The sequence below is a fragment of the Cheilinus undulatus genome, linkage group 24, assembly GCF_018320785.1.
Source record: "Cheilinus undulatus linkage group 24, ASM1832078v1, whole genome shotgun sequence".
In the NCBI taxonomy this organism is placed as follows: Eukaryota; Metazoa; Chordata; class Actinopteri; order Labriformes; family Labridae; genus Cheilinus; species Cheilinus undulatus.
In genome coordinates, this window is record NC_054888.1 from 18,024,149 (window position 1) to 18,037,249 (window position 13,101).

A 13,101-nucleotide genomic window follows, 5' to 3' on the forward strand; every position below is an offset into this window, starting at 1 on the left:
GTAAATGTAAAAGATTCCATGCAGCTGTCATTTCAGTTTTAAAAACATATTTTTCCATTATTTTACTGACATTTTGTTGTAATATGGTACTATTCTCCGAAGGAGGGTGTAGTTTTTTACCAAACATTTTAATGTAAATGATCAGTTAACCAATCAATCTAGCTTAGTATATTCAGGTGAAATGGGTCATTTTTAAGCAAAATTAGAGAAAATACTCACTAATTCTCTTAGCATATTAATGGCAATCTTCATTTCAGTCAGGAACACTCGTCATACATTTTACCATTTTATTGCAAAATGGATTTACAGTTTTACATGGCGGAGAAGGCTGTGCTTGAAAGAAGTTCCCTGGGTTTGTCTACCAGTGAGCTTTGGCTTCCCAAGGACTGCATGGCCAGAAACTCCCATGCAGATAGATACATTTATGATAATGTATGCTAAATACAGTAAAATTAGTTCAAAAGCAATAATCCATGGTAGCATGAATCTCGATATGAGAGCGCAACAAGCTTTATGCTGTAAAAGAGGAGGCTGGGGTGGAGGAGGTGAAGTTTTTCAGGCAGCAGCAGTGTGATGCATCAGCACTGATGCAAGCAGGGATTAGTGAGCAGTATGCCATATTTAAATGGACTGCATCAGGGGCGTAGCTAGAAATTTTGGGCCCCCAGAAAGAATATTACACAGGGCCCCCCTTAACCAGCTAGCCAAGCAACAAAAGTGGCATCATTTTTTTTTTTTTAAATATATGTTTTTAATGTATTTTTGAAGCATAATTTCTCAATTTATGAGCAATATTTCTACTATGGTTAAATTTAATTTACTTGCATTATTTCGCAGCTTATCCCGTTCAGGGTCACGGGAGGCTGGAGCCTATCCCAGCTGTCATTGGACGAGAGGCAGGGTACACCCTGGACTGGTCGCCAGTCAATCGCAGGGCTGACATACAGAGACAGACAATCAGGCATGGTCACACTCACCCCTACGGCCAATTTAGAGTCACCAATTAACCTAATGACCATGCTTTTGGTGGTGGGAGGAGTACATGGAGAAGAACCCACGCGTGCACGGGGAGAACATGCAAACTCTGCACAGAAAGGCCCTGACAGGGAAACAAACCAGGAACCTTCTTGTTGTGAGGCAAAAGCGCTAAGCCCTGCGCAACTGTGCAGCCCCATCTTAAGTCATTAACCATAAAGATTTAGCGTGCACTAAAAAACCACCAGTGTTTTCTTCTCTCTGATTTTTTTCCCAGTCTGGATGGAGTTATAAACCTTTGCATGATGCTTCTGCGACTGATTTTGTGTAGCTTGGGGGGAAAGAGATGATTCCTCCTCTTAAAACTCTCAAGACTTTTCCCCCTCATATGAACTTAATAACATGATTTGGATGCACATTGGCTCAGCTGGAAAGAGTCATTTCAACATCCTCTGCAGATGTGATGCTGCCCAAACTGTTTTAACGATAAGATGGCTGACAGAATATTTTCAGTTTGTTTGTATGTGACTAAAAATACACAGGAAATCATGTTGTCATTAGGTTTGGCACAAACTCCCTGGTTAAGTTCAGAAAAAAAGATCAGGATTTGGCTTATAATATTATTAGCTGAATTTAAAATAAACACGAGAAACTTAAGCCCTTATTAAGGATATGCAGGTCAACTTAGTGAAACCGGTGGGCAGAAAGAGCCATTACATCACTCCTTTCATCCCGTGTTTAGTCCCAAGACACCTCAGGAAGACTGGACAGTGAGATCCAGCACCTCAGAGCCACTGCCCTGGGCTAGACCTCATGGCTCACCCTACCTGAAACAGAACTAGGCTCAGACAACATAAAAGAACTGCTACACTCATATTTAAGCACTGCAGCTGTTGTTTTAGGCCAGTGAAGGATTTTATTTAATCGAGAAAGAGTGGGAAAATACTTCAAGGACAGGGCACAGCTTGTTTCCCTTGATATTTAATGAAAACCAGCATCATACATGAATCAACAAAAATCTTGTCCATATGCAAAACTTGGTTCCCACCGTCCATCCAGGCTGACTCCTTAAAACTCTGCCTGTGCTGTGAATGTAGCATAGGCTATTGGCATGCGATTTTACCTGATTTAATGTTAAAAAAAAAAAGTGTTTATAGTGAAAAAACATCATGCAGATACTGATGAATTCCTCAAAAATGGTGAACTAAAATCAGACAGATGTGTTGCTTGGAGTCACTGATTGCATGGCTGCTTCTTGTCTTTTTCTACTCTTTGGGAGAAACTCCTCTTCCCTCCAATGACATTTCAGTCTGTTTTAGCTGGCATGTCTCATCCATCCTGGCTGCTGGGACTGGTTCGGCCTGTGTTCTTCCTCCTGTCGGAGTCCCTCATGGTCCACTTTCCCATGGACATCTGACACGCATTTCCTTCCTCTGCCTCAGCCTCTCCATCTGTCCGTCCGTCTGAGTCTTCACACACTACAACAGGCATCGCATTTCTGTGCGGTTAGATGTTGGAAAATCCTCCGTAACAGAATACTTGCAGTCATTCTTGGTTGGCCGATGCCCTCAGGGCTGAGAAACATTGCTGTATGTTGTTCTTTCGTATAATCGCTCCTTTTAGCATGAAGGGCAGGGCTTCAAGCCATGAGCAGAGATCCGGGTTAACGTGATTATTTCATCTGAGAAGTTCTCACGTTTATGCGTCATGCCAGCGTCCATCTGTCGTCTGGAGAGGAGCCAAGTTAAAGAAACAGCTGATCCCTGAATTAAAGGAAGCTTTTACCAGTCATACAGTGAAAAGAGGCAAAATTATGGTTGTTTTGTCTCATTTTTTGCAATTAATTTTCATTTGTAAGCTAACCTCTGAAAAATTGCATGTATTCAATTAATTAAAAGATAAAGTTTAGCACTTTTCTGATTGCAACCTGCAAGGAAAGGTCACATGTAAAGTATAGGTGAGATGCATCCTTGCAAATCTGCTGCTGTCTGTCCAGTTACTCCATGTTATTTCTGCTTGGTACTTGCCAAGCGTCCCTTGATCTTTTAGAGCATGCTCAGAGAAATGCAACTTGGATTGATTTCATAACTGTGTTGCCCGCAGATGAATCTAACCTTCTATCTTTCTGGCCTATTAGGCTAATGTATTTTCTCATGAACATTCAGATCAGCTCATTGGTTGCTTGAGACTGTCTCGAGGTCAAAGTTAAAGCTCAGCCTCCAGACGTTTAGCTGTTTATTCTCTAGCTTTTGGCTCTGACAAATGGCTTTTATTGCCTTTTTTATTGGCCTTAAAATGTCTTATTTTAATGTCTCATTATTTTATTAGTTTTGTGTTTCATTCCTTTTTCACTGGTTTGGTTAACTTTTTTGTTGTTTTTAAATGTGCTTTAAAACTATGATACTGTTAGAAGTTATGTTTTTTTTCAGTGTTTTTACTAAATTAATACACCAAACTGGAGCATGATTGCACCCCTTACTTATTTCTGACACCTTTGTTATAAAATGGCAAACAGCTGGCTTTAGTTTATAAGATGTACAGGCTCAAAGTCAGCATTACAACTAATTTTAGACAACTTCAGGTATTACCTTCTAACTCTCCTGGATTTCTTGATTACACAGGACTATATTTCACTTAATTAGGCTGCATGTTAACCTGTGTTGCGTACTCATGCTTGTGTTCTTGTGAGCCGTGCTTGGTCCACAGAGGTTCAGTGCTCTGGAGCACATTATGGAGCTCTTAGACTAGTCAAAATGATATGGACTGCAGGTGTCAAGCATGCTTGATCACTGTTATGATGCCAGTTTAGTTAACCCCAGATCTTAGGGTTGCAGTCACAGCACCAAACATCAGAAAACCAAAATAGAGAGACAACTGGATAGTAAACCAGAGTTGATTAAAAATGCAGCTCTGCTTGTCACAGCACATGAGGGCCTGGACCTCAATGACAGCATCGTCCTGGTTCATTCAGGTTTATTTTTGGTGGAAAGAGGGGGGAGAAAGGTGCCACTGTGGTGCAGACTTTGAAACGCGTGGTGCTAAACTGATGCAGCTAAAACGAGCAGTCGTGCCATTATTTAAAACAGTTACACTGCTGCTGGCATCGCCAGTGAGATTTAAGAGCAGAGCATCATCAGCTCTTCAGCCGCTGTGAAACCAGTCTCCCAATCAGCAGGTCTTCAATGGACAGGAAGTGACATCTCCACCACAGTGACCTGTGGCATTGGTAGTTGTCATTTGTTTTTTCCCAGGCTTCAGTCCAGCATACAATAAAAAACAGCTGCCACATCTCTGTTTACAACCAGCTCATAGTTTCAGTGGAAACGAAGGGTGACAAAGAAAAGACCCCAGATCTATCCATACAAGGGATTTAGTCCCCTGTAGACAGAGAGGCTGGTTTTTAATGCTGCAGGGAGAAAATGATTACTTGTGAGTGATGCATTTTAGTGCATGTTGTGATAAAGTTAGCTATTAAGCATAAAATAAACATAATCTAGGTAAAATGAGGTTGAAAACGAGACATTGGCAGATGCAATCACTGCTTTTAACTGTGTTTTATGATGCTTTACGGGTAAAAGACCTCTAACCTCTTCGTTGATTTAAAGTTGAACTTTTTTTGTCCATTCTTTAAACAAATCTGCAGGTTAATTTATAAAAACATAGGTGGTCTTTGAGTTTATTTAGGTAATGGGGTGCAAATAGGTGAAATTATCCAGATAAAGTAATGTTTTCTTTTCTCCTCCCCAGTTTTAAAACACACCTACATGCAGAGTTTGAGGTTGAGATGGCAGCGCTGATAAAGACGTGAAAACGTTTGTGTAAGCGTTACATAATGGTTCTACAGCTGGTATGGAAGAATAAGCAGGCATTATTCTTGTTCATGGGAGCTTTTAGCTGTGACTGTCTGAGTGGGAGAGCTGTGGTCGGACTGGACGACTTCCAGATGTTAATGTGTGTGCGTGAAGTGAAACAGAACCTTTGCTGCAGAAAGTTCACATGCTGGCACAAATGAGAAGGTTTCCCTTTGTCATTTATCATTTCAAAAATTAAATCCTGCATTCATACTCAGACCCACCTGACTTGTGCAACAGCTGCAGCAGCTGTGTCACAGTGAGACTAACCAATAGCAGGTGCCCTCAGTGGGAAGTTGACCACCCGGCGTGTCCCGTCGAAGCTCCAATTGGACGAAGTCCCACAAAATCCAGGCTTAGCTGTTGCTGCGGTGCACTTGGAGAGTAAATAACACACCATTCATGCAACAAGGCTGTGTAAACTAAGTGTTGGTGAGTGTGGGAATGTGTTTAGTATTACTATCTGCCAGTGGTGGGGTCAGTGCAGATGTGTTGTGAGTTATGAGCTGGTTGGACCATTAGCAACTTCTCATGGCAGGGTGCCGGACAGGGCAGTGTTACTTTGCTCTCAGCAGGTGAAAAAAGTTGCAAAACACTCCAAAGTTAGCACTAAATCACAGTTAAAAGCCAAAATGATGATGCAATATCCTGTTGGAGCAGTAATCTCATACTTTTAAGTGATAAAAGAGTGAATAATCTTGTAGTTTGTGATTTCCTAACAGTAAACATAATCATCGTTGATATGTATCTCTCTTTTTTGAGCTATGCTAGCAATCTAGCTGCACTCTGTTTTCCCTGACAGTTAAAAAAAGTTTGTTCAGAAATGAATGTTTTTATCTGTCTGAAATATGTCAGATGATTTAAACAAAAAAAAATCAGACTAGCACTAGGTATTGCAACGTGAGGTAAACATGTTAGCATAATGATTAGCATGCTAGCACCAGCATTTAGCCACCCAGTCACAGCTTGAAAGACCTGCTAGCATCGTTTTATACTGATAGATATAGATCTATGATACAAATGAGTGATTATAGTTTTTTACTGTCTAAAAATCTACAGTAAGCTGCTTTGGTTGAAGATGTTCGATATAGCTGAAGTAAGCTAATATGTAGGACTTTTAGTCTAATATTCATTCTAACGCTTAAGCTAGTTTTACATTTATTGCAACTAGCTTGTATTTCAACATGCTCAATAGGTTTTTAGTGATTATTTGATTTTTCTTAGTTGCAAATCTACATTTTTGCAACTTTTTTGTCCACTTTTAGGCTAATGTGTTAGCTGTAGGTTTATATAAACTCAGCTGAAATCTACTAGCATAGGTTCGAAGATGACCTCATGCAGCAGCTACTAAAAAACACATGTTTTGAGTGGTTTAAGACTATGAGTTCAAATTGGGAAATATAAACTTTCTTAATTTATAAGCTACTTGTCCTGAAAGTATGGAAATATTCAGGTGAAAAGTTAGAAATAATTGATGGATAAACGGCAAAAAAACTCTATCTAGAGCTTTAGAGCTTTAAAGTACTAACTTTACATTTCCTGACTCCCAACGGACATTTGAGATTTCATGACTGCAAAAAAACCTACACAGATTTCTGGGTTAAGCATTAATGTAGATACTTTTTTGACAAAGTAGTGTTAACTGCCAATCTAGCAGAATTCATGGATTTGATCATTTTAATAGCAAAACTGTAGCTATTTTATTATTTTTCTGTTTGTCTTTGCTTCTATAATAAAACTTTTACATGTTGAGGTTTGGGCTTTTTGATCCCATAAACTGGCAGTATAAAAATGTCTCCTTGACATCTTTTATTGTCAATTTATATAGAGAAAAATAATGTTTCATTGAATTAATATAACTGTGATTAACAGTACTAAAATACTGTTAGGCATCAATTTAAAAACATTTGTAAATATTCCTGTTCATTTTCCAGTCATCCCACATCAAACTCAGGCTGGTTCTTGTCAAAGTCACAGTTTACTTTATTTGACTGAACACTGTAAAAACCTTGGGAATCCCCCATAACCTTTATGAACCCTAAATGCACAGATATAACTTCTTTATGGCTCTCATGAATCTGAGGATGACAGGCCGTCCTCAGGAGACGCTGAGTGGAAGTGGTCGCAAGACCGAAAGTTTGTTCCCTGGTGATGCTGGTTTATGGGATTACATTATCTGATTTTAAAGCCTCTGATTTTCCCCTTTGGAATATTTCAGGGGATGGGAACTGAAGCATCGGCACTTTTTTCCATTAATTTGACTGCATGTTTCACAGACACACCAGTATAAAATTAGAAACTGTAAACTGTGACCTACATTGATTTAACAAGCTTGTCAACCTAACAAGGAATTCAGTCTGATTTTTGAGGGAATTAAAGCAAATTATACAAACATTTATTATATGATCTTATTATAATTTGAGGAAAACAGTTTAAAAAATAGTTTGTTCCACTTTTTGAAATGTTATATTCTATGATTATGAAGAATGAAATGGATAGTTTGACTTATTTTATGGACAAAAAAGCCTGAAAAATAATTATGAAAATCATCAGTTGCAGCTTTTTTCTGTTCTACCTTGATATCTGCTCTATTATTTCTGTTATTGTGTTTCCAGTTTGAGATTAGTAGTCCATCTATCCATCCGTGAGTGTCTAATTTTTTCTGTTTTGTTTGATCCTAAGTTTTTATTTTACTTTTTCTGTGTCATTTTATAAACAGAATTATTCATAGAGGAAAAAGGGCCAAGACTTATTTTTTGTTCACTGGACCCTTCACCTCACAGGATGTAGTTGCTTGAATTAGAGGCTAGAAATCAGTCTCCTTTAGCTTTGTGGTTTGCCCTTTGACTTGGAGTGTCGTGTTTGTTGTTGCAGAGACACTTTGTGTGGACTTGTTGACTCACTTAGAGCAATTCCCTTTCTTTTTTGTGCTTTTGAGTTTGGATTTTGACACATTTTAGTGCATCCTAATCTCTACAATGTGTTGCGAATTTGAAAAAGATGCTTAAAATAGAATAGTTTTTAAGTATTGCTTTCCAAAGAGCATATGATTTGCTGATCATTTCTAGGCTTTAACTGGCTCTGTGTTTGGTAACTGATGCTACTTTAAAGTGCACCATCTTAGGACAGATTGATGTGGAAATTGTAGCTAAATATATTCTATGTGACAGTACTTTTTGGGCAATTTCCTTATTTTCTGTTGTGTTGTTATTTGAAGCTGTGCTCACCAGTTGAAACCAGGAAACAGAGAGAAAATAATCACCAGAAATGAAATTTATAACAATTCCAGCTCACTCTTTACCTCATTTGTCACTTGTCCACACTTGATTGGTATTTTTCCAGAAGCTCTTGATTGCTCTCCATTGCTAAAAGTCTAAATTTTCTCCTTCTCATCCTCTTTTTGCAGAAGAAAGTGGTGTCTCTTTGCTCCAGCTGATTGGAGATCCACCACCTGATGAGATCTCCAGAGTCTACGGTCCGGGCGGGCATGTCTCCTATGTCTTCACCCCCGGCGCCGTGTCGGGCCAGCCGGCTCTGGCCCACATCCCCAGCCCCTTCCACCGCCACTTCTCCCTCGTCTTCTACATCAAACCCTCCTCTCCCGCTGCCTCCGTCCTCTTTTCCATCACTGACGGGCCTCAGAAGCTCATGTACATCGGCGTGAAGCTCAGCGCTGTGCGGTCCGGCCGTCAGAAGGTGCAGTTCTTTTACACCGAGCCTGACTCCGAGGCTTCATACGAGGCGGCCAGCTTCGACGTGCCGAGCATGGTGGACACATGGTCGCGCTTTTCGCTGTCTGTCTTTGAGGAGACGGTGACTTTCTACCAGGGCTGTGACTCCGAACCGCAGATGGTGAAGTTCGAGCGGTCACCGGACCCCATGGAGCTGGACACTGGGGCGGGGATCTTTGTGGGGCAGGCAGGAGGAGCAGACGCCGACAAGTTCCAGGTAATATCTGAAAATTATCTTTTCAGACAGCCCTTATGGAACTTGGATCCAATCTCCATCCCTATATATTTGTTAGCAGTAGTATCTCTACAGTTCAGACAGCAAGCAGGAGTTTGTAGGATAGTATTAATAGAAACAAGATCCCTGGGTCCTCATGCTGATTGGTGCATGTCTAAGATACACCATTTTTGATGGATGGATTGATAGATTGTGCTCCTTTAGGGTTTTTGAAACCATTTCTCACTTTTTAAGTATGCTGCTCCTCCCTAACACCTAATAAGTTTTATAATCTCACCTTAGAAGATTTCTTGAGTTCATGAGCTGAGAATTACAAGTTGTGATGTTGAAATTTGGACAACAATGGCTGCACTACTCAGCTACATGATCAAACTTTTGATGCTGTTGTTTTTGGAGGATCCACTGAAAGAGTTGGAGCATATTAAACAGTTATTTTGAGGACTATTACATCATTTATTATCTATATTTTTGTGACAGATAACAATGTTTAAGTTTCACAAGCATTAATGTGTTGCTAAGAGTCATAAAGACTTCCACAGATTACATAATTTGTTTCATAGTGATGCATTTATTTAAAAGTGTACCATCTGGTAGAAAACTCCACCGTTAGACTCTGAACTCCGGGGTTCCAGCAGAGGAAATGCTCAAGCGCTGAAGAGATGTTTGCTCATCACATTTCTGACACAAACGAACAAAAAACAGCGATGAATCCTCCAAATGTCGCCCAAGGGAGCTGGAAAAGTCAGAATAATACACTGTGTGCTAAAAGAGCAGGTGTGTGAGAGTGTAATCTGTCCGTTTTAATACGTCCCCATGGCATCTCTCAGCAGCAGGCAACCGTCTTCATTCTAGTAAATCTATTACCTGACCGCCCTCTCACCTCTGATCTTCGGCTTGCACCCAGCCGAGGACCTGGGCGGCCATATGTGGCACTCACACGGGGCTTTTGAAAGTTAAAAAATGCAAAGAAAGGATAAAAATAGTGCTTGCATAAGAGCTGTTTGGTCTTAGCTGCAAGTATAGGCATTTTGCATCAGTTAAAATTCTTTCCAAAGGTCAAAATCTCATCTTTTTGAAAAACATTCTCATTTTTAAGCAGTTTCTATATTTGTTTTGAAATACTAGAATGCTCTCCTCTATTTTCCACATATTTACAGACTTTTGCAGAAGTTCAATACAATAATAATTTAGGCCCCCATAATGAAAAAAATGCCTTCACTTTCTTTATTTTTGTGTTTTAGGGTGAGATTGCAGAATTCAAACTGGTTGGAAACCCTCGGGCAGCTGAGCGTTTATGTGATGATGAGGATGACTCTGATGCTGTGAGTATAATTTCTCCAAAATGTGAAGTTTTAAGTGTCTCACCGTGAATTTGGTTTAATGTTTTTGTCTCTTGCAGGCATCTGGTGACTTTGGCAGTGGTGAAGGAGAGAGGAGACAGACAGGACACACAGTGAAGGTAGATAAACTGGCTTTTGGAAGAGTCCTTATGCCAAATGTGTTCCTTTTGAGAATTATGGAAGCCTCTGTGCTTTTAGGAACACTCAATGCAACTGAACTGTGGCTGGGTTTTGCTCTGATAAGCATTGTCAGCTGTGGGGCCTTCTATAGAGAGGTTTGCCTTTCCAGATCATCTACCACAGGTGGACTCCAATCAAGGTGCAGAAACATCTCAGCATGATAAAGAGAAATAGGAGGAACCTGAGCTAAATTTACGGTGTTTTTGCAGGTTTCACCATGACACACTAGTTGAAAGTGTCTTATTGTGGACTCTCAGATTGACCAATCAGAGACCAAACAAAGGGTCACATGGCAAGAATGTTAATGATCGGCAAATAAAGCCAAAATATGATCAAATATAATTTGAGTGTTTGCATTTCAGAAGCTGTCGTTTGCAAACTAAAGATAAAAACACTTGAACTGTATATTAAAGTGTGCTTGCAGTGTTTGGGATGATGTCTGAAGGTATTATTGTTCTGTTTTCTTTTAATTCCCAGACCACTCCCGCCTCCCTGCGCCCCGTACCTGAACCCCCTCTGATCTCCTCACATGGAAGCAGAGCCAAAGAATCAGGTAAAAGAAACATCGCTACCAATCTGCTCAGTAAACACACTGGAGGGGGAAATGTGTAATGGAAGTTTTTAATCACACAGGAGCTGCTGCCAAAGAAACGTCCTATAGATTGACTTCTCTTTTATGCAGAAATATGTGCAGAGGGGTGCTTGTCTGGACCTGAAAGTGAGGGAAAATCTCCTGAGGGTTTACTTAGGCAAGAGTGGTTTAAGCCTCGAGCCCTCCCTGGTGGTTAGATAAAGAAGTTTAGTGTTGATTTACTGCATGAAATGTGCTGCAAAGGGAGACGAATATAGATGTTGTAAAAGCATTTCTGAGTGTTACTTTCTTCTGTCAATAAGTATGAACTCAGAAGTTAATGATCAAAACCATTCTCCACTCTGAAAGTCGAATCATACATCTCCCTTCAGACGGTAAAGTCGTGTTTGTGTTGAATTTTAGACATCAGGCATCGACAGGAGTCTGTAGACCAGAGCCGGTCCGGACAGCCCGGCCCCAGAGGTGGGTTAAAGCCTCTCAGAGGAGCAGATTAAGATTAGGATCATGTCCTAATCATGAGGCCATCCTATCACAGGATAGAATGAGCAAAGGGTGTCTGGTTGGTTCTTTTTCCTTTTGAGCATGTTGTTCTTTAATTGACAACATGAGCTTTACTGTGTTTTTATTCTTTTTTTTCCTTGGATTTATTTAGGAAGGAACTGAACATTTTTCTTCTTTTAATGTGACTTCATATCTAACTTTACTGTTTAAAAAAGGACATCAGAAGGAACCTGTGCAAGTTTCAGCTGCTCTGACAAACTAACTTTGGGATAAAACAGGAAGTATTGAGGCCACTGTGTGAGAGCGAAAACTTTACACAGATTCGTTGACCAGTGGACCATCATAATCTTGATATGTGGATCAAGAACACTATTTGTGACTGATTTGTAGATGGAATTTTATCATTAATCTCCTGCCAATTAATAAAATAACCTTATTTATAGAGTTATTTTACTAACTAGTGAGCATATTCAAGTAAGAGCTGCAGTTGACCCTTTCAGACCAGGTACATTAGACAAAAAATGAACAAAAGGAACATTTATGGCAATGCTGCAAGCCTATAATGATTAAATGCAGCTCTGAGAATAATACATTAACTAGGGAGTAGAATACCATTACATTAAAGAGTACTTTATGAACATTTAGTAGTTGTATCCCTTCCCTTTTTTTCAAATCAGCTTGTTGTTATGAATAAACAAATGTCTAACATCATAAGCCTCGTAGCATAGCTGCCTTAGTCACTTTTTTTTACCAAATTGTGTGCCTTATTGCTTCAGCCAATCAGAGTGCTTGTTACAGTCCATAATCATTATAGGCCTAAGTCATCTATTAATTATTATCTATTAAGTCACTTTTTTTTGTTATGTAGTTCTTGTTGTGGCTTTTCTTTTTTAAGGAAATTGCTCACACATCTGGTAGAATATAAAGTTACAGTATAAATAAAAGAAATCCTTTGTTCGCCAAAATGTGTTTTTATTTTTTCATGAAAACCTTAAAATATGACTAAGGCAATTATGCTATGAGGCTAACGACATGTAAAATGTACCTAAAGTTAAGATTGTCTAATCAAGATGGTGGCCCCTGCAAGATAGCAATGCCCAAAAATCAGCTGTAGGAATTATCTGTATGTTATAAGTATAATAAATATGAGTTTTTTATCAACATCAGAAAGATTAGAGAAAGTCAAGAACAATAGATTTTGCCATTTCTGACTAAAAAGACATCCATAATGCCATGAAGAAGGAAGACAGAGAATCAGGAGTGTTGTTTTAGGCAATAAAGTAAAAATAAATGAAAATATTACAAACTAGAATGGCCGTCTGAGGCAGCAGACCCACACCTAAGCAGTGCCACCAAGGAACTCATGCTCCCAACTATAGTGTTCAAAATTTGCAGTGCGAAAAAACCGAAAGGGCGCGCAGATCATCACCAAAATCTAATCGATTCTTCCCTGTCACTATCCCAATATTCCCTGAAAGTTTGGTGAAGATCCGACTTTACATTCTCGAGTTATCTTGGACACATACAAACAAACAAAGAAACGAACAAACAAAGATACGGAACCCTTTACATAACCCCCCTGCCGATTTCATCGGAGTGGGTAATAAGAAAAGCTGTAGACAAAGCATCAAATGCCTCATCATGTTCTTGAGTTTAGCACTAAGTGCATCCAGAATCTGACTAAGTCATAAGGAAA

General features: G+C 39.5%; 1 protein-coding gene across 7 annotated transcripts in view; it reads left to right on the forward strand.

The window, feature by feature from the left end:
• LOC121506189 (collagen alpha-1(XVIII) chain-like) overlaps window positions 1–13,101 on the forward strand; it is a 65,358-nt gene that overhangs the window by 34,499 nt on the left and 17,758 nt on the right. For all 7 annotated transcript variants that reach the window (XM_041781867.1, XM_041781869.1, XM_041781862.1 and 4 more), the window contains exons 2-5: window positions 8,233–8,774; window positions 10,034–10,114; window positions 10,192–10,251; window positions 10,790–10,865. In XM_041781867.1, the coding sequence (XP_041637801.1) occupies window positions 8,233–8,774; window positions 10,034–10,114; window positions 10,192–10,251; window positions 10,790–10,865 (759 nt within the window). The remainder of the gene's footprint in view (window positions 1–8,232; window positions 8,775–10,033; window positions 10,115–10,191; window positions 10,252–10,789; window positions 10,866–13,101) is intronic.